General features: G+C 35.2%; 1 protein-coding gene across 2 annotated transcripts in view; it reads right to left on the bottom strand.

Moving 5' to 3' along the window:
• The window catches only part of LOC113403772 (R3H and coiled-coil domain-containing protein 1), a 43,154-nt gene extending 22,363 nt beyond the window's left edge, over nt 1-20,791 (bottom strand). Inside the window, exons 1-4 of one of the 2 annotated variants that reach the window (XM_064217985.1) lie at nt 20,538-20,791; nt 19,382-19,531; nt 18,503-18,597; nt 7,601-7,652 (exon numbers count right to left, since the gene is read on the bottom strand). In XM_064217985.1, coding sequence (XP_064074055.1) covers nt 7,601-7,652; nt 18,503-18,572 — 122 coding nt within the window. In that variant the 5' untranslated portion in view covers nt 18,573-18,597; nt 19,382-19,531; nt 20,538-20,791. Of the gene's footprint in view, nt 1-7,375; nt 7,571-7,600; nt 7,653-18,502; nt 18,598-19,381; nt 19,532-20,537 lie in introns of those variants that run through there. The other variant, XM_026644360.2, reaches the window with a different exon arrangement.
• Nucleotides 20,792-21,336: the final 545 nt, after the last annotated feature.

Here is a 21,336-nt window from a genome sequence, read left to right as displayed (position 1 = left end):
TGGGCGGCGCTCCTAATTTATAGCTCTTACTAAACTGACCAAAGCTATTATCATACGCATACGTTGTTTCAAGTTGAAATTGTTTAAAAAATCTTTTACTTTCACCTGTTATTTGGTATTTTATAATTTATGTACTTTCAGATTTTGTTCGTTTTTGTATGAGATTTAAGTCATAACGCCTCAAGACTTAACTAAATTGCGAAAACTGTTATTCGAAATATCGTACAATCATGAAACTGATAAACCTTATCCCTTGTGTTTTGAATTATTTCATATTTAAAACGCAGCGTGTACGGTCATTACACCAGTCTTACGAACTAGTGTTGTAAAAAAAAAAACCCATATGTGAATCCATGGTGGGTTTTCGTGCATTCTCAATTATCAACAAAATTACGTAACAAAAGTTGAACCTTTTTATGTCAGAACCGTTGCACACACATTCCAGCCTAAAAACTTTACTTCAATCCATCCAAATCATAAATACATACCATACACCATACACGGAATATTTTTTTAATTATTTGTTTAATTTTATCAACCTTATAATGCTGAGGTTGGAAATAAAATCAAAGTTAATCATATCAAAATTACCTATTTACATTAAATCTGTAACAATCATTGCATTTTTAATTTTAAGCAGGAAAAATCTTGTATTCATTTCAAAGCAATACCAACAAAGTTCTGAAATAAACTTAAATTACAACAATAAAATATACAATATTATTTTAACTGCATAAATAAATATTTCTAATACCCAGAGTTTATTTTTGAGAGTCTATTTATATGTCAATACTGCTTTTTATTTAACTTCGCCCGTTAGTAGATGAGTGTGGGTCATTTAGCAATTAAATTGTCCTCCAATCCCTCTGGGCACTGCATGTGTCTGGTCGCGCTATCGACAGCCGGCATCAGAACGAGGCATTGTCTCGCCTCTACAGTCGTTATCTCACGGCGGGCCGCCGTTGGCTCACTGAACGCGTCCGCGGCTCCACGTAACACAAAGCGGGGCAAGGTCGCCAATATTCGTAATAGCCTCTCACTCGGCACACTTTCGACGCGCCGCTTGCATTCTAATGTTTATTTATCTTGTCGGTGAGTGTGACTGTCGAGTGTTAAATAGCTTCGATATGCGATCATAAATGTTAATTGTATGTTTATATGTTGTACATTATTTACGAAGTCGGTGAAATATCATCGGTCAAGGTGTTTTGAACAATAATTAGAAACGATTACTGAAAATTAGGCTAAAAATTTGTGGGATAAAATTTCGAATAAAAATCCGTAATTTTTGGTAACGTTAAGTAAAAAATATATACAAATTAACGAGTATGCTTCTGTTTACTCGTAATCAGATGGGTCACATTTATGGAACTTCAATATTCAAGGGGAATAAAAATGGCCCAGATCAGGTTACTCAAAAACTAACATTTATGAAACCCTACTGGTTTCCCATCATCATCATCTCAGTGACATCCCATCAGATAACAATTGAAGAGCATATTATATTGCACAAGTATATGCTCAAACAGCGCAATTTATAAATGTACAGAGTAAGGGTATCCTCAATCTCATTAGCCGATACAACTAGAACTACTTCAATCTCAGGACCAACGTCCTTTCAAAGGCACTGGGGGGGGGGGCTGTTATAAAGACTGCCAAGTCCGGCTACTGCTTAAAATTCCAGAGAACCCAATATTTTGTGATCTTCAGCCTCGAAATTTAACCAGTAAACACAGTTTAGCCACTTTACAAATATTAGACAACTGAGCAATAAATATGTTAAACCATTCTAAAATATTCAATACGGCGTGTCATCGTAACCGAACTTTACGCAAACGAGGTTTTGGGCACAGATCATGCAATAACAAACAAAATACACCGAATGTGTATTTAATTTTTTAATTGATTAATTAAACTCAAGCCGTTCGTTCGTAACCCCACCGTTTAGATAGATGTTCTCCTAAGTTGTTCCCTGTTACGGCGGCCATTCTTAGCAGGAAGCGAACTGCTCATCAGATATGATATAAAAATATTGACGATCAAAAACGCTTCATTGTGAAGTTTACTTGAATAAAATACATTTGTTTTGATTTGATTTAGCAACTATTCCATCAGCAGAGGGAATATATTGGGGCGATACACAGTTGGATAGTCATCATTCATTTAGTCTTCGATTTGGCATAACCTCTTTATAAATGTATTTTAGAGATTATTATTTATTGAAACGCCAAAGAGAATTTATAAATATATCAAACAGCAATAGCGACTTAGCGAATTTGATGCTAAGTTACATCACCACATAATACTGACCTTTGACTGAATCTAAGGCCGAAAGGTCATATCACGAATCACAATCACTCAAATTACTGTAGAGATCTAATCTCGATGTTTCAGCTACCCACACACGCACGAATTATGGACTAATTATTTTTGTCTTTTTTTTTCAAATATTTAGAAACAATATGAATGAACCATTTTATAGCAAGTCACTCATAGATCTAGACAATGCGGGAAAAGAACTCTCTATTCTCGGGATTAAGATGTTATATCCTTTGGGCTGTAATAAAAATATAACAGTTTAAGTCTGACATGAGCTCATAAAAATTTTTCGCCTTATGCTAAAACATAAAACGGAAGTTCTACAAGCCCAGTCACATACAAACAAACCTTCACGCCGAAAGGATAAAAAAATTGCGTTAGTTAGGCAATTCCTAGATTATATAACATCATACTACGGGGACGGAGCAGTCGTGAAGTTAATAGATAGACAGGCTGGCAAATGGACCACGTGATGCAGTGGTCACCACCGCCTGCATTGGTGTACGAAATATTAGTCATCCCTTTACAACGCCAGTGCAACACCAACCTTAAGTCACTAATTCCTGTAGTTTCATCGACTCGTTAGGCTTCCAATTGGAACACAAGCCTCGACCACCAGGAGAAATACATTTATTTCATTAGGTTCTCTTGACATACGCAAAATAATAAATCCTATTGAAATAACCTTAAGGCAGTAATAATTAACTTCTTTATATTGACATGAGACAAGGATAATAATAGTCGCTTCGCTTCGGTGTCCCGATTTGGATGAATTAACCCAATAGTTAAACGAAGAATGAGTCAAGGCGTTATCTTTTAAGGGCTTCAATAGCAAACATAATTATATTCAATGAAATAGTCTGTACATAAGAAAAAACAAAGTCGCTTTCCGCCGTCTGTGCGCTCAGATCTTTTAAACAACGCAACGAATTTGAAAGCGATTTTCATCAATAGACAGGGATTAAAGAGGCAATAATATACATATATTATACATAAGAGCCGAGATGGCCCAGTGGTTATAATGCGTGCATCTTAACCGATGCTTTCGGGTTCAAATCCAGGCAAGCACCACTAAATTTTCATGTGCTTAATAAGTGTTTATAATTCATCTCGCCGAGCTCGCCGAGCAAGAACATATGTATGCCTTATATTGTTAACATTAGTCGAGCTTATGCCGTTAGCACAAATAAATTCATATTTTTTTACGTGTTTTTACAAATTCCAAAATTACAGTATATTTTAAAAACGTATTTTGACCCTCTTCGCCCCAGGACACGATCTATTTAAAGAAGCAACGGAAGGGTTGGAATTTTTAACGAAGCAATTTCATTGCGTTTGATTTTTATGTAGTGAATAATATAATATAACGGCATCAAATGCTAAAGAAGTATACTTTATATCTTTTCAACAAATAAATATATATATATATATAATAAAGTACATGACTATTCATAATATTTATCCAAAGTGAGAAACAGTTAAAGCTCATAGGTTTCGCAATAAGAATGCACAAAACAAAATTATAGTTCCAATTAAAACCTTACAAATATTTGTAACAAACATTAAAAAATAAATAATTTACATAACTGTAAATAACTAGAACACATTTAAAATTTAAACAAATTAAGAGTTCACTTCCTTGTAAATACTATCGTTCTTTAAAGATTATATATATTACTCAACGCATATTTCACAGAACAACGAACGCACACAACACTATTTATTACGTGACGTACGTACACACACGACGAAAGGGGTCTTAACAAGAATGCCGCGAATAAGTTGCATCTTCCCGGGAAGTCAGATAACTGATATAATACAAACTGGTTCGTCTCGGATGTGCGATTACAGTTTATTAAAAACAAAAACTTAAGAAACTATCTCAATAAAAAAAATGGCGAAATCTATTTGACGTCATCGTGAACTTGATGTTAGGATTTTATAATTTTTAGCACCCGACGCACAGTGGGCTGTAATAAGTTTAACGTGTTTTTCAGCATGTCTGCCTGTGCCACGGTAGCTCCTAAACGGAGGAAACTGTGTTGATTAAATAGAGTTAGTAAAAAAAAGGGAAAACGCTTAAATCCCAAGAATTTAAAGAAGGCGACGAGTACAACTCGACTCGGTGGCGCGCCTTGGGGGGAGGGAGGGGAGCATGTCGAGCAGTGGACTAATACGGACTGATCATGATGATGATGATGATGATGATGATGGTAACGATTACTATATGATTAGCGGTGCACCAATGCGCCACCAACCATTGATTTTTTTAATTTTTTTAGGATTGATATTTATTTGGTGGTAGAATCTGATGAGTGGGCGGTACCTACCCCGACTAGTTTCCGCTTCGTTAACGAAACAGTCGGTCATCTAAGCCGCTGTCAACATTAATCATCGTTAAATATCGCAAGAAGGTTACTCAACATAAAATTACCTAATTTAACTTTCATAGTTTTATTTAACTGCGGAGATCAATGCTGTGTGACAATTTGTGCGACGAGGAGTCATTTATCATCTTTACGGAAACCAATTTTGGTTCAAACTGTTTTGGATGCATTGAGAACGGATTTTGTTTTCAATGATTAAGGACAACAAGCGCACGCCCGCGCAACCAGTACAACACGGATCTCGGGCAACACTAATAAAAAAGCAACGGTTCAATTTCGATGGTACAGGACTTGCCCACCATCAGCGAAGCTCCGATGGATTTAGTACTAGATTAAGTACTAGCCTGTACAGTATATTTAGGATTATAACATTAGGTTTGGATGCGCGCGGAAGATGTGCGCGATTACAAGTTAAATCGATTCCCTCGCTCGAATTTTAGTAAAAAAATTTAAACCAATCCGAGACCAGCTAATTTAGCTTCACCGGCGAGCGCGAGATGAATTATAAACAGAAACCTACTACCACCATACTTGGTGCTCGCCTGAGTTTGAACCCGCGATCGTCGTAAGACGCACACGTAGGTCCAGGTAGCACCTAGGTCGCAAGAAACACAAACAGGCCATGACAAGATATATAATTGGAAGTAAATGCATAAATAACATTTATATAACTTGAATTTGTAAGAAACTTTTATAAATGCAAAAGTATGTCGTTGGTTTACTGCTTGGTGGTTCGTTGGTTGGTTGGTTGGTTATTTTTCTTTGATGCAACATATTATTTATTATATGTAAATACGGTTATAAGCGAGGAACGAATCCAAGTATTTTTTGCATAACGATTGCTTATAGACCGGCGTGTATTGTCCAGGATAACAACTGGGATTTGAGAATGTTATAGTATGCACAGGTTACCCTTATCTTTACGACCGAATCACCTCCTAAAACGGGAGCGAAACCCCGAGCGACTACTAATAAGCATATTAATGACAAAATATATATATATAAAAAAAAAAATTGTGTTTATAATTCATCTCGTGCTCGGCGGTGAAGGAAACTTGCATGTGACTAATTTCAACGAAATTGCGATGAGCGCGATGGAATATGCTCCAAACCTTCTCCTCAAAGGGAGAGGAGGCCTTAGCCCAGCAGTAGGAAATTTACAGGCTGTTAATTTAATGTAATATAAACCTATATATAACTCGGACTGAGTCGCCGGGAACAGCTGATCGTGTATCTGTCACAGACAAGATTATTTCGTAAACTTTGTACAAATATTTGGAGCGATATTCCTTTACCTCCCTATACACTAAAGTTGTCTTTAGTGAATAGTATCTCATCGTATACTCCGGTGGATACGCTAACACTAATCATAATACCAGTAAAATACTATATCCTATAAATATATGTTGATAATTTCGGTACAAAGTGTACCGCTGAAATCTGCAATCACTCTTAGAACTGGAATTTACAATATTTGATACTACCCTCTTAATGCATAGTTTTACTGTTCAGCAGCAGTCAAGCTATTCTGTAAGAGCGACCACGAAACACACCGCACTCGATCGCGAAACGTCGAAAGTGACACGCGATAGTAACTACAATTATAACATTTAAAGCATACATGAATCATGACCACGCATCAACTCTAATATAACACGAGTTGTTAAAGAACAGCACAAATATCGTTGCAACTATTCTTTCAATATTGTCTATGGTTTCTACGTTAGGGGTTATCTTCGTACGATAGGGCACAGGTTATATTTACATAATAACATTTTCTTTATTAATTATATGCACCCGCGCGAAAGCCGAGCGGATCGCTAGTCAATAATATGTTACACATCTCGATAGTACTGTAGAAGAGGTGCTAAACCTTAGCGTGATATCACTAACTTGTATGGCCAAATAACTTGACCTTTAAAGAAATTAGGTAAGCCAGGTTGACTAGACCGTGGAGACTGATCTACACTGTGCATTCTAATGACTTCGAGATGTATATTAGAAAAATCGTGACGTTAACCGTTTCCAGAATTAAACGTAATGCTGTTCCAAATGAACAAACTCGAAACAGAAGAACACGATCGTAAAATATCAGGAAGTGCTTGCGACATTGAATGGCGGATCACCTTAAGTCGTTTTCAACATTTTACTAGTGCGATACCGAGTTCTCATAGCCTTGGCGAACCATACCAAAATCTATACACTTTTAATTATATTGTTTGGTCAGATTATATCACATAGAAGAAATATATATCACTTCGCAAATACAATGGTTTGTAGAATATATGTATGTCGCCTCACAAATAACGTCATTATCATTGTATGAACAATGTTCTATCACTCGTAATTACAAAATAACAACTCGCTAATGTTTCTGTTGACGTTCAAATTTGCTTGACGACGTTGAAAACATTTATTTCGCAATAATTTAATAATTATACGTATCATCCATTTGTAGTTTTTACATTATCGACATTTAAGCTTTTTAATGATAATATTATTATCATTAATCGTTATCGGTCATTAATACTTTAGACACGTAACAAAAGATGGACTAGAACAATACATATATTTTTTAAATATTTCCATGGTATAGTATGTTTCTTTATTACGTAGTGTAAAAAACGAATAGTCTTGAAACAAGGAAATCCCTTATCAAAACAACTCACTCGGTATCGACGTCGGGCCGCGTCAAGGCCGACATACAGCCTTTAATTCACTCAATAATCACCTTTATTACAATAACCATAAAAATCACAACACTATCACACAAACGTCAATTATGGTTCTCGTTGTAAAACTTTATCAAAAACTTAATAGTTATGACGTGGTGACGTCCGCTCGCGTGTACGGTCGTGCAACAAATGAAGTAGGAAGCTATGCGATGCACTCACCTGATCTTTTCTTGAGGCTGCGCGCGCGCCGCCCTGCAGACCCCCGCCGCGTCTGCGAATTGTTACATAAAGTTACCATGGTTTCCTAACTACTAGGAATACATTAGGTATTAGACATACGGCTTAGGGCCTTAACGCGTAGATACATATCATTCGTTACGTTAGAATATATAACTTATGTAGGTACCGCACACTAGAAATCACATACTTATAACGGAATGAGTAGAAAATTATAAAGTCCATGAAGCTACGAAGATCAAATGTAAAATAAAAATTAAATTACAATTAATATGAAATATAATATACGTCTGTATTTAACAGAAATCACTAAGGGTACCATTGAAAATCTGTTTTGGATTTCCATACTCAACTAGGCACATAAATGAACACCTTCTTGCAATCGAGTCACATCACGGAAACAGATATTTCAGTATTTTGTTTCTTTACAATTTTTCTGATATTTTTTTTACTTGTAAACGTATTATTCTTAAATAACTATACCTAACACAATCCTAAGTCGACTGCGTATCACACTATAGATTAGACACGTTGTGATGGTAGTATCACAAATATAATTACATAACAGATATAGATATATATTATCTTTAAGAAACAATAATATTACTTCAAGTTAGTATAATTGTGTAAAATTAGAAATCAATTGGGTCGTTCACATACAAAATAAATATATGGTATTATTCGAGTAATTGAGAAGCGATATTCGTTGCGATACGGATTTAAATGTATTATAAAGTGGTACGAAATGTAAATTAATTACTGTTGTATATGATATACACTCATAGTGAACTGTGAATTATATGATTGTGTGAAAGACGATATGGATAGAAAGAATGTTACTCGTGAGACGACGTCCGGCAGAGAAGCATGGAAGAAGAAGACACGCTGCGCCGACCCCGAGTAAAATTGGGATAAGACACATAGAGAACTATTTAGAGAATTTTTACTACAATAATTGAATAAATAGTAGACTTTAAACGACTCGTGTCTGTGAAATCAACGAATACGACATAAATAAACACTTTTCATCTTTCGTTTCACTTTCCCATGAAGTCATGTTTTTTAAACATCTTACGTATATAAATAAACTAGATGCCCACTAATCCTGGTCTAGATTATCTGGTTATTCGGTTAATGCGGACACGAAATTTTTATGACATACTGGATTAAGTAATAACTAAAAGGCACATCGAAATAAAAATAGAGACCGACTTTAAAACTTCCTAGTAGTCTATCATAGCTTACAGTTCGACAATATATATATATATGTTGTTTAGACTATGTAATATTAAACATTGAATAAAACTTAAGGAGCAGACAAAATAGACAGACACGAAATTGCAATTGCTGTAAACACTGAGCTACGTACGAACTCTATTTCATAATGAATATGTAATGTTATGTAATCATTTAAAAATTACAGAAAAAAAAAACTGTAAAAATAAAACAGTGACGGACATCGCTCTTGTAATTAACTACTGAATCAAGTTAATTAAACACAAAACATTAAGAGATAGACTAAAGCGCGCGCGAGTCGAAAATGAAACGAGATTTATAATTATAATACGTTGGCAAAAATAACGTCCGCTAATAATTATCTCTATGATACGCACTTGAAATTAGAGTTCAAAATGAAAATGTATAAGTCATAACAGATTTACGTTCAGTAACTATATCTGGATGACACTTGACAGTATCGGACAAGTACGACAGCACTGAGTTGAACGACATCAGAATATTTTTTATTTATTTGCATGTGTTATTTTTGTTTATGTTATAGTTAGGCGGACGAAGAAATGGGCCACTTTATGGTAAGTGGTCACCACCGCCCATGGATAATGGCGCTGTAAGACATATTAATCATTCTTTACAACCATGAGCACCAACCATGTGATGTCTTTTGTGCCTGTAAAGGTAAATTTCTTAATTGAAACGCATAACGCGTACACACAATTCGTTTACAAGATATACGAAATGATATTGTAAATAATACATTCATGGGGGACCTGTACAACAAAACATCCAGAAAATAAGTGAGATGTTTATCATGTGCGTTCAAAATTATTTCAATATATTTTTATTTTTGGATTTATGTAGAATTAAGAAACAAAGACTTTGTACAATGAGGCCAGGTGAAAAGTCGTGAATCCTATGAAAAGCTTACGGGTTCGAAGGCAGGCTACCTCTACCAGCCTCTTGCGTATCTGAGCGAATAAGATCCCCTGTGTGGCGATGCAATATGTGTTTAACATTTAAATTTTGTAAAAAAAAAACCTTTAATCACGGTCACTACATGAAAAATATCTAATTAGGGATTTTAATTTCTTATTCACTGTGACGTCAGATATTCGCCCGCTAATGTTTGTACAGATGTCGCTAAAAGTTGGCATTTCAAATAAAAGTTGGTACCCAAAAGTCAAGATTTTTTTTTCTGTGAGTGCCATCAATTACCTACTTTTGAAACAGTACCTAATTAATAAATATCGCATGTTGAAACTGTTTTGTAATTAATATGATCTTCCTCAGCTTAGGGGGGCGCTGAAGCACCGCACCACCCTGGTGTATGGTAACTAGTGCCATTTATTTATCGCGAAACGAGGAGTATTTTGGACTCCCGGTCGAGTGTCTGAGTAAAACAACAAACTAGCGGTACCTCGTCATGGCGGTACGCCACGGAGCCGCTGTCAGGTGTCAGGTGACAAGTGTATACTACAACAAAGCGTGTCTCGACTGTTGTAAAAGTGTGCAGTCCCCAGTGTTACATGCGGGTGCAGTGATTGTTCCCGTGCCGCGTGCCGCGTGCCGGTATCAAGTCGCTGATTACAGGCATTATGTGTGATATCACGACAGACAAACCATTGTGTCTGTTAAATCTCAAAAATCATGAACAATACAATGAATTGATCAAAATTCAAAATATACTTTATTCAAATTTGCTCAAATCAAAAACACTATTAATTTGTTCAACGCGTACCTATAAAAGAAGACGAAAATAACTCCTTTTCACCAACGTAAAGATCATGTACAATTAAATCTATACAGTGAATACCTATTATGTTGTGTTTATAAAAAAAATTGCGAGGTAACCTGCATGTATCGAACGAAAATCTAGATCTACCACATGCGTACCAATCCGCAGTGGAGCAGCGTGGTCCGTCTGAATAAGGTCCCTCCTCAAAAGTCTATCAAGTCGATCACTAACACTCACTAGATTATACATATAAATGTGTGTCAGTTTGTCCATGCTGATTTAGTCCCAGGATATAACAAAATGTCTAAATAAATAACTTGTTATTAATAATTTTATCTATTGCAATGAATATATTTAGTCATACTTTACTTGGCAACTTCACAAATCTCGTAATATATTTTTAAAGTGTCTATTAAAAAAGTGCTTCTAGAAATGTAGTCGCGTATTATTATTTTACAATTCGTTTTGTTCAAGTGTTTGATCAATCGAAGAAAAAACACTTAAATGTAGTGTAGTTAGAACGACTTTATGTAACATGTTCACTTCTATATAAGATTTTAATTTAACATGGTTATTTTTATTACCATAAGTATTTAAAACGGGATATTTACAATGTTATTTATTTTCTTGTTCATTCTTGTACATTCGTAGATAATGTCGAAATATCGAGCTCCACCAAATAAAAATTAAAAACATGGTAAATATCCAGTTTTAAATACTTATAGTAATATTCACTTCTCTCTTTATGAGCAATACTAGATTGCTATTATTAATATATATATATATATATATATATATTAATATGTCGTAGGTACTCACTGGTTCTATACACGAAAGCCGAGAAACATTTTCAACAAAACCACACTTGGAAAATATGAAAAATTAAAAATCATTTAATAGCAGGTTGGTAACTCAAAGCAATACTAGTGACATATCTAATCAAAACCTACCAAATGTATATATTATATATATACAAAGCAGGTGAAGTAGGTATAACATTTACGAACAACTCTTACAAAATCTCACGTAATATCCACAGAGTTTGTAACAAACTATCGCCTATGCTTATGCAATTATCATCATACACAAATAAGGCTAGGAAATCCAATTTCAAGTCTATACGAGTTGATACTTGACATGACCGCGTCTTTGTTTGCTGTATGTTGATAAATTTTGTTCCGTCTAATGCTACCGTCAAAATGTTTAGTATCGTTGTTTGAAGACTGTGTCAGCTAGACAAAGGCCCCAGGGACGTAACATCAGCTCCTAATGATGTACAGCCTATTCCAAAGGAAGTAGGAAAAAAGATAAACAAACCTTTTACATACGTATTTCATACGATTTGCTAATAACTCAGCTATATTGTCCACTACTAAGAGTTCATGATGAATATATATTTATTTATAATAAGTACAACACTATTGCACTTAACCACTTATTTCCACTTTAATTTTACTTCCAAAATTCATCCAAAGTTTCGTCGAAATTCAAAACGCCATTTTTTGGCACATCCGTAGATAGAACATCACAGATTAATCAAGCTCTCGACCAAGGATATCGCGTCAATTTGCCGTCAAATGTTGTTTATTTGGCTTTTCTCCTGTTGTGGTTGGAATTGAGTATAGGCGCATAAACGGTGTAAGAGATGATTAATATTTCAGGCGGCAGTGACCACGGACTGCCTATCTTTTTAAATAAAAATATACGTTTTGTCAAAGAACTTTCGCCATTAAAGCGTTCTTAGGTACAGGATACTACTAAGACAAATATTTTTACGTGCGATTCATTCTAACTCGTGAAGGTAACCTCAGAATATAAGTTCACTAGAAAAAATAAAACTTTAAATTATACATGTCTCGGTTGAGTAAAACTAGTTTGAAATTAAAAAAATTAAAGTTCGTAAAAAGTAAATTCACCCAAATGTTTTCGTTTAACGTCAAGCATGAGATATATTGAATAATAATCGGCCATACAAACTGGGAATCGGTTCGTCTCAAATCTTCCATATAAACTGTTTTATTGCATACTTTGATTCGCTACAAACATTTATAGTATTAAACGATCACATTAAAAGTTCACACACGGCAAGGTCAAACCCACACTCGCAATATACAATTAAAATCGATCGTTATATATCTCTTTACAGTAAATGGTGCGCGTAGGCTCACATAACACTTCTTTTTAATTACGGCCGAATTATCTCTTACGTAATGACATAAAATGTATACAATTATTTTATGACTTGAGCGTCGTTGCATATTGATATTACGTTGGTAAAGTTAATGAACTACTCGATGGCAAGAAGTAACGAATACTTGTAAATTTAGTTCATAAGATGTATTGTTCATTATGTATGGATATTCTTGAAATTTTATAAATTAGTTCGTAAATTTGATACTCATAGTATAGATCGAGGCACACATTAAAACTCATTACTCCCAATACTCGACTGTTTCCAACAAGATTACAGAAAATGGCTATATTGCTAAAATTCAAGTAAATGAACGCTTATGTTCAAAAGGTACATTAAGAGAGTTCACGGATTTTTGTTGTATAGAAAATTTTATGCTTTTGTTGGCAAACGAGGAGGAGGCTCACGTTATGGAAAGCGACTACCGTCGCCCATGAAAGTCTACAACATCGGGGGTATTGCAGGTGCGTTGCCGGCCTTTTAGAAATATGTAGGCTCTTTTCTAGAAATAGTATCGATTCGGAAAACCCAACGGCGAAAGCTGGATCGCGCTGTTGCGTATTTTCGGAAATTCGGACTTCTATCTTTGTCAGTTCTGCTCGAGTATTTCGTTTTCCAAATCAGTAGTAGTTTTTATTTTGACCATCAATATCTTAATGTAATGCTTGTATATTGTATGAGGATATTTCAGTTTGAATTACTGCTCCAATATTGCTAGTGTAAGTGCGCTTCGAACCGCGACATCAGAATTGTTAGTGGGTGGAACCTACTCGTACAGTTCTGGTATATTTACGTGATTAAGTTACTATGTTATTAAACTGCTTCGATCGATCTGGCGGTTGAAAACCCAGGGGCCATTACAAAGTTTGAAATTTTCCGTCGGATTGGCCGTCTTATCGGATTACGAAATTATTGAAAAAGTGTGTGTACACTTCAGTGCGCACACAGTTGAGCCCTACAAGATATCCCTGGCAATTCGCTAGTCTCTCCTGAGAATTGAAACCGTGACCAAAATTGGCCAAGACACCATCATCATCACGTTACACTCTGCCCTTAAACAATCTTTATTCAGTATTAAGCAAACATTTTGTTTGCACATACGCGACACGCACGTGAGTTGAAAGCTTTAAACCAGTAGCGAGCAGCACGGAGTAGGAAGCGTGTGTCGGACCGGTCAAGTGTGAAACGCGCTCGTGTGCTCGATAGCTCGATGCAAGACTTACAGAGATCATTTGAACGTATATTTTGTCATATACGCGGATAGACAAATGGGGCTCCTGATGGTAAGTGGTGACCACTGTCAAATAACATTGGTACTGTGACACTGTAACAAATATTAATCATTCCTCATACATACAGCCTGTAAATTTCCCACTACTGGGCTAAGACTTCCTCTCCCTTTGAGAAGGTATGAAGCATATTCCACCACGGTACTCCAGTGCGGGTTGGTGGAATACACATGTGGCAAAATTCCGATGAAATTGTACCAGATGAATTATAAACACAAATTAAGCACATGAAAATTCAGTGGTGCTTGCCTGGATTTTAACCCGAAATCATCGGCTAAGATGCACGCGTTCTAACCACTGGCCGTCTCGGCTCTCATTACTCATATCAAACGATAATAAAGCGGTATTATTTTGAGTTTTAAGCTGCAAATTTCCGGAAAAAATGGGTTCGGACATTTTAATACAAGTCTAAGTTAGACTAAAAAAAAAAGATTGTTATTTTTTACAAATACGGAAATATAACTCGTGACAGGTAGAACTTATCACAAATTTTGATAATTACCCTTTTATTCGTAATTGGTTGTCGTGTTCTTGTTTTAAAAAGAGTTTTTGTTATATAATCAGATAGACAGAAGTGTATGTTACTTGGCGGTAAATATCAAGTGACTGTAGATTCAGACGTAGGTCGTGGGAAAACCTTTTTACTTATTACAGTTAAACAATAAACAAAGAATACATCAAAGGCAATTATATCAAAATCGGTTTTAAGCCATTTGAAACTTTCATACCTTTAAACAGATATAGTCATACTATATGTTATATTTATAACACTACGTTACATGTAAATATATACAGCGTGTAAGCAGTTCTTTGAATGTCTACGTCTCAACCATACTTGCCCAAAAGAGTTACTACTTAGCGCATCCAAATGATACGTCAGTCTTAGACCATATATGTATCTAGATAGGCCGTCGCACTACAAAAGAACTAAAACAAACGAGCGAACGATATTATCTTGCAGTTCGTGACAGCTGTTTGACTTCCGCCAAATGTCATACTACTTTAATATTTCTTTCGACGCGTTCAGCTTCGACAGTCAGATAGACTTAAATGATCAAAGGCGTCGAAGCTGAATGAAAGTCAAGTCAGTTCCAAAGCATCATTTAATATTTAAGATTGTATTACTTACTTAGTATACTTTAATAGTGTTGTGAATATCCGAGTGATGTATCACACTGAATCAGTCCGTGTATTTTGATGACTTTGCTTCTGAGAATGTTTCGATGGGGTTACAAATATATGCACAAACTAACTGACAACAAAAAAATTACTATGAGTTTTCTCTTCAAATAAGGACACGTAGGACGTTACGTATTACATCATCTGATTGACAACGTGTGTAGTGATGGTATACATATATATAATAAAGTAATGGCCTTTAAATACTGCTGTGCTCCTCACTACTGGACTAAGGCCTGAAGTGTGCTGCTCTAATGGTGGTTAGAGATTATCCGCTGATGATATAGGTTAAGGAATCAAAATATAACAGTGCTCAACTGTAATGACCCAACCGCCGTTAATCGGTTCACCTAGGGTCGAACCTCTCGGAATATGTCCATAGTTATCCGAGCCGTGCTCACCGGCCGCTCGGTCGTGCCACTTTCACTCTCGACGACCCACATCCGCGGCCCCGTCGGTCACCGCTTTATTACGACTTGCAACATTAGCCGATTATGTCACTGACGATGGTCTCGTGTACCGGCATTCTGAAGGACGAATTTTGTCGACGGTTTTCAAATTAATTACGCGTGATTGTGTGTCAAGGACTCCATACCACACTTGAACATACCATTTGACAAGTGCTTTCTTTCGGGGCTCGAGATCTGGTGCTCGATTTGAGATGGAAGTTTTAAGCAAATCCCTACGATCCTTTCCCAGTGTCACAATTAAACAAATGTGTCATTTTACAAGCTTTTATACACCTTCGCTAATTAGATGGTGTCGGTCAAATCTTGCGAATGAATTTGATATCAATTTAACCGAACCTACGTGAATACCATTTTTGAATTAATAATAATTGCAATATGGATTGTAAAACGTCATTTTAAGCAAGTTTTGAATAATAATATTTTTGAAACTTTATAATTTAACGTCACTCGTCACAAATTATTGTTAGTTGACATCATCCAAAACTATTTATCCAAATAACAAATGTCGAAACTAACGAGTACTCGAAAACAACATCAGAAATTATTACCATTTTCTAACATCCTCACTAATCTTTAAAATCATCTTAGGCGAGCACTTATCTCGCACAGATCTACAAGATTTTCCACAAAATTATACTACAAAAATTACCAGGCCAAGATGTTCCCATCGTCGAAAACAATGAAGCGCCACTCACGAGAACCATTTGCATAATACGATTATGTATATCGACGCACTGTTTTTGCTGAAGATTACGAAACGCACGGTTGACCACACAGCGTGCTATAATAAAACGATTTACGCCTTGCAAAAATTTCTGTAATGCGTATTATCCAAGTTTTGTAACTCGGATCGCTACAATATTCTGAAAAAGGCTCACTAGAACAGTTAAAGTAACTACATGTCTGCAAAAGAAAATGGATTGCAATTTATCCTAGCACACTCCTCAACTGCGTATTGTTAGATATACACGGCTCAAAGATTTTCTTACGATTTTCCTTCACAACCGAGAAGATTAGTTATGAGCAGAAATTAAGTACATTAAAAACAATCTCTAAACCTCTCTGTTAAGTATGTACGGCATCCGTTTAACTTTATCTCTTATTAGTTAACGTGACAACAATGAGCCTTTCTTCTGCGACGAGAAGAGTTACCACTACATATTTAAAAAAGCATTTGGATATTTTAAGATATATAATCTCTATATAGCAATTGAATTTTTATTATGATCTAAAGTTGATTGTTTAAGCATCAATGGTATTTAAAAAAAAATAGTCTAATTAATATTAAAAATCAGAACCACTTTGATTAAATACAAACAGGAACTGCAAATTTTCGGGGCTTTTTCTTCTTTCGTTTTAATAAACAGATTAAAAATAAATACTAAAAAAAAAAACAATTTATGTATTTAAATACTATACGTGCGACGATAGTCAGATCATCATTTTAACACAGATATTTATTTAGTGGTTACATGGTTGTGAATACGAAGCGCAAACTTAGGATTCATAATCATAGTCCAATTAGACAGTTTGTTCACATAATAATAAATATAAATGCAGTTAAGTGGAGCGATGAGATCATCGCAAATGTGAATATCGACCGATGATATCTGCCTTATTTTATAGAAGAGATAGCCCATTGACTAGAAGTGGAACCTCTCGGAATAGAATTAATTATAAACTAGGCACTACTAGAAGTGGTTTATATTTCTTACAGGGTCTAATATTAGTTGAGTCATTTCCTTGTTTACTTTTCCAAAATGAATGAAAATAAAAGTGAACCAGCTCAACACACAATGACCTTGAGACATCTCAGTAACGTGTCTACCCGACACGTGTCTATCGTGATTACTGAAGCATACGTGCGAAGTTTTGCAAACATACGCGACTTTTTTTTGTATTTGCAATTTTGCTTCGTAATTAGAATTATTCATCTGTTTCTAAGAGATTATTTGTAGTCTTCGATAACCCTTAATACCGGTTAGAGGAGTTCAAAGATCGCATTTGCAAACTTCTAATGATTACATTTTTTTACCATATACCTATGCTGTAACACAAGCCCGGGATTTAACCTCGGTTATCCTCGGACGGCTGAGATTCTATGGTCACAAGCTTATCAGACCTGGTGACGTGACACAGTGGTCTTCCCCCAAAACACATAAAATCTTATTATTTTTCAATCGAGAACGTTCTTATAAGCTTTTGGATCATAATGACGCGGGATATAATTGAATGTAAAGCTATTGCACCGGTTCGAAAAGTAGAGTCTACCGAGAAGAACCGCCAAGAAAGTCAGCAATGAAATTTGATAAATTCTTAAGTAGAATAGTCAAGAATGAAGATTAGACCACTTTTTACGATGGCAATGTTACGGTTTTTGCGTATTTATATTCTTTCCATCAGACTAAATAACACAGAAATATAAAGTCGAGAATATGATCGACCCTGATGGGTCTGCACGGAGCTTACGAGTCCGATGGAAGTGCAATCGATTCCCATTCGATATTTTCCAGGATATTAACCGTGAACGTCAACATTGACATTTGCTATCGGTTAAGTTGATATAATTAGCTAAGCGGAATAGATGCATTATTAATCACGTATAAATAATCAGGAACTCTTTGTAGTACATAATACAGCAGAGCTACTGGCAAATTTCATGAAATATCATAATATAAATCTACGTTTTGTTATTACTATTTATTACTATTTATTGGTAGTCCAATCCAATCCAATCTAGGTAGGTAGTAGTGTTGTGTGTGTGTTGCCGAGTGTGCGACTTACCGTGGGCGGCGGGCGCGGCGGGCGCGGCGGGCGCGGGGCGCGCGTCGGGCGCGGCGTGCGTCAGGCCCATGGCTGGCCGGGCGCACGCCTCATCACTGCAAATTACCAAACGACATTTCTACCTACATTTACGGTATCGTTGAAAGGTAAGGAGCACCCACGTCCTATTATCCTGCGACTGAATTGAGTTCCGACTACGATGCACTTCACGATAAGCACGACTCGATTATACGCTCAGGTTTGGCTCCAGATACTGGAACTCCTCGAGGGTTAGCGGTACTGACGATAAATGTGGAACATAGAAGCTGCCATTTTATATAATCAACCGATGTAATAAACCGAATTAGCATTGTCCGTTGCTCGATTATTGAGCAAAAATGTTTAAACACAAGAGTAATTTATTTCGACCCATCTTTAATTTTTTTAAATCGTAATAATATAGACATCGGTCGATCGTTAAATATCGATACAAATTTACGAATATTATTACTCGACCGCTTTATTCGATTTCAGTAATCCATCAAACAAGACAGGAAAGATCCAAATGCAGTTTCACATTTATAACATTAGTGAGTGAGTCACGAATACGCGCCGCGGACATCTTTCGTTTAGTCCAGCATGTCTAGTAATTGTTATAATCATTCGCTTGCTTTTAATGCATTTATTGAATGTCGGCGTTGGCATAGCACTGCTTGGGACAAAGTTAGTACTTTTGGTGATGTGTTTGGGTAGGTTCTTGAGGCTTTGTATGTTGACGGTATCATTAGATGCGCTTAGCACAAAACAATATTTTAGTCGTTCTTACGCGTACGGTTTAAGATGACGTGACTGATATTCTACTCTACTGGGACAACAAAGCATAATTCTAATAATAATAACCTTAATAATTTCTCCCGGTAGCAAACAACAGTGCGCCGCTTGTCGCTGACGCCGATGGAGAAGGTGGTGAGGTCCGACCGCGACAACTGCTCCACGCAGCGGTGGATCAGGAAGCGACGGTAGTTGCTCACCGGCGGAAACACCAGCACACTGTCGGACCAAAGCAGAGCAAACATAAATATGCCAGTAGCTATTTCTTACATTGGCAAAGTGTTATCTCTAATACGATATATTTATACTGATCAGTTTGTACACAATAGTATTAAATGTATTGCAATGTAGTTCTATTAATTAAAATCGTACAGAATGTTTTAAAAGTATTCTTTAATATAAAAAATGTATTTATTACTCATTAATAAACATTGTATTTTTTATAATCATAAATCGTAATTAATTATTCACATCATGAATCTATTAATGAAATTGTGTGTATTTAATGGAACAAACAAAAACAATATATATTCATTGATTTGAGAGTAGAGATACTCTGAGATACTTACTCTGGGGTATGAGGAATGATTAATATATCTTTATTTTTTATTTTTTTATTTTAATATAATATAAAATCTTACAGTACTATGGGCAGTGGTGACCACTTACCATCAGGTGGTCTATTTGCCAATATGTCAACCAAGGACATTCTCCTATTCAACCTATACATGTAATATATATATAATTATATTTTTTATATTAAATATAAACAAAAAAATCGACGATTTATTTTACTACCTATTCTAATTTGAATAAAATCTAATTTAGTGACCACACTATTTTGTTTTGTACATTATTATTTATCTAACAATTATTAAATAACTTATCTATATAATAATAATAAATATAAACTGTTCCACGGTGCCTTAAAATGGTTTAACGATATCTTATAAACCGGAGTTGCTGATTAATAACAGGTTACAGCTGCAGTGTTTTTATACCGAGTACAGTTATTACCGTCCAAGGTGTCGTCTGGACGCTCTATTTGACCGCGTCCTACGTATGTTTGACTCTATAACGAATTCATAACCTTGAACAACTTGTACACAACTATCGCGAAACAATTACAGATATTTCGAAAACTTTAAAAATCGCGTGGTTTAATTGAGCACGCACCTTAAAACAATAAATTAAGCAGATAAATTAACTTATAATTAATGTTTACCTGTCAACTTTTTTTTCGGCTAGAAAACATTTCAAGTCTTCGTTGACATCTTCGACGAAATTCTCGTCCGCTAGGTTTAGGAACCTTTCCACCGTTTTGGTCCCCAGTTTGACGGTGAACCGTTCGTTCTAAATAAACGAAAAGTAATTATTTAGTTCACGTGCCAAAAGAAAAACTATCGGTCGTCCATTTTCAGTTTTTCATCACGCTTGTGTTTGACATATGAACAAACAGTCAAACACTATATAATGAAAAATTGACATTTGATTTTGCACACAATCAAAACTTCTACAGATTATAAACAAACAACTGTCAACGCAATACAGAGTATATATTACTATTTGTAAGTATTTTAAGATAGTCTAATAGATTTTTAATAATATTCAGAAAATATAAAATGTCGTAATTAAAATGTATTAAAAAATTTAATGTAATTAATGAGAATAAAGTAATTTTGTTTTTTTTCATAAATATTATAACTAAGAAATCTAAGACATGACCACTAGAGGTGGCTTATATGCATTACAAAATATTTTTATGTTTCATTATTAGTTATATATTATTTTTTCTTGATATACCTTAAAATATTATTAGACGTTTCGGAATATTTTTTAAATAATTGTAAAGAAGTTAGTTCAAAAATAGTATAACTTTGATTGTTTTGATAGATTAATTTATTTTCTGTTAATCTTATTTTCAACATAAATTTGTTTTAAAATAATTATTTATTTTTGGGAATTTAAGACTAACATCTTTTATTGTTATAAATTTTATTTCGTATGTGTTTAGTTAGGTTAAC

Source organism: Vanessa tameamea, chromosome 20, assembly GCF_037043105.1.
Source record: "Vanessa tameamea isolate UH-Manoa-2023 chromosome 20, ilVanTame1 primary haplotype, whole genome shotgun sequence".
NCBI classification, from domain to species: Eukaryota; Metazoa; Arthropoda; class Insecta; order Lepidoptera; family Nymphalidae; genus Vanessa; species Vanessa tameamea.
The sequence above is the reverse complement of the archived record's forward strand: the minus strand, read 5'-3'. Positions and strand labels throughout refer to the sequence as shown.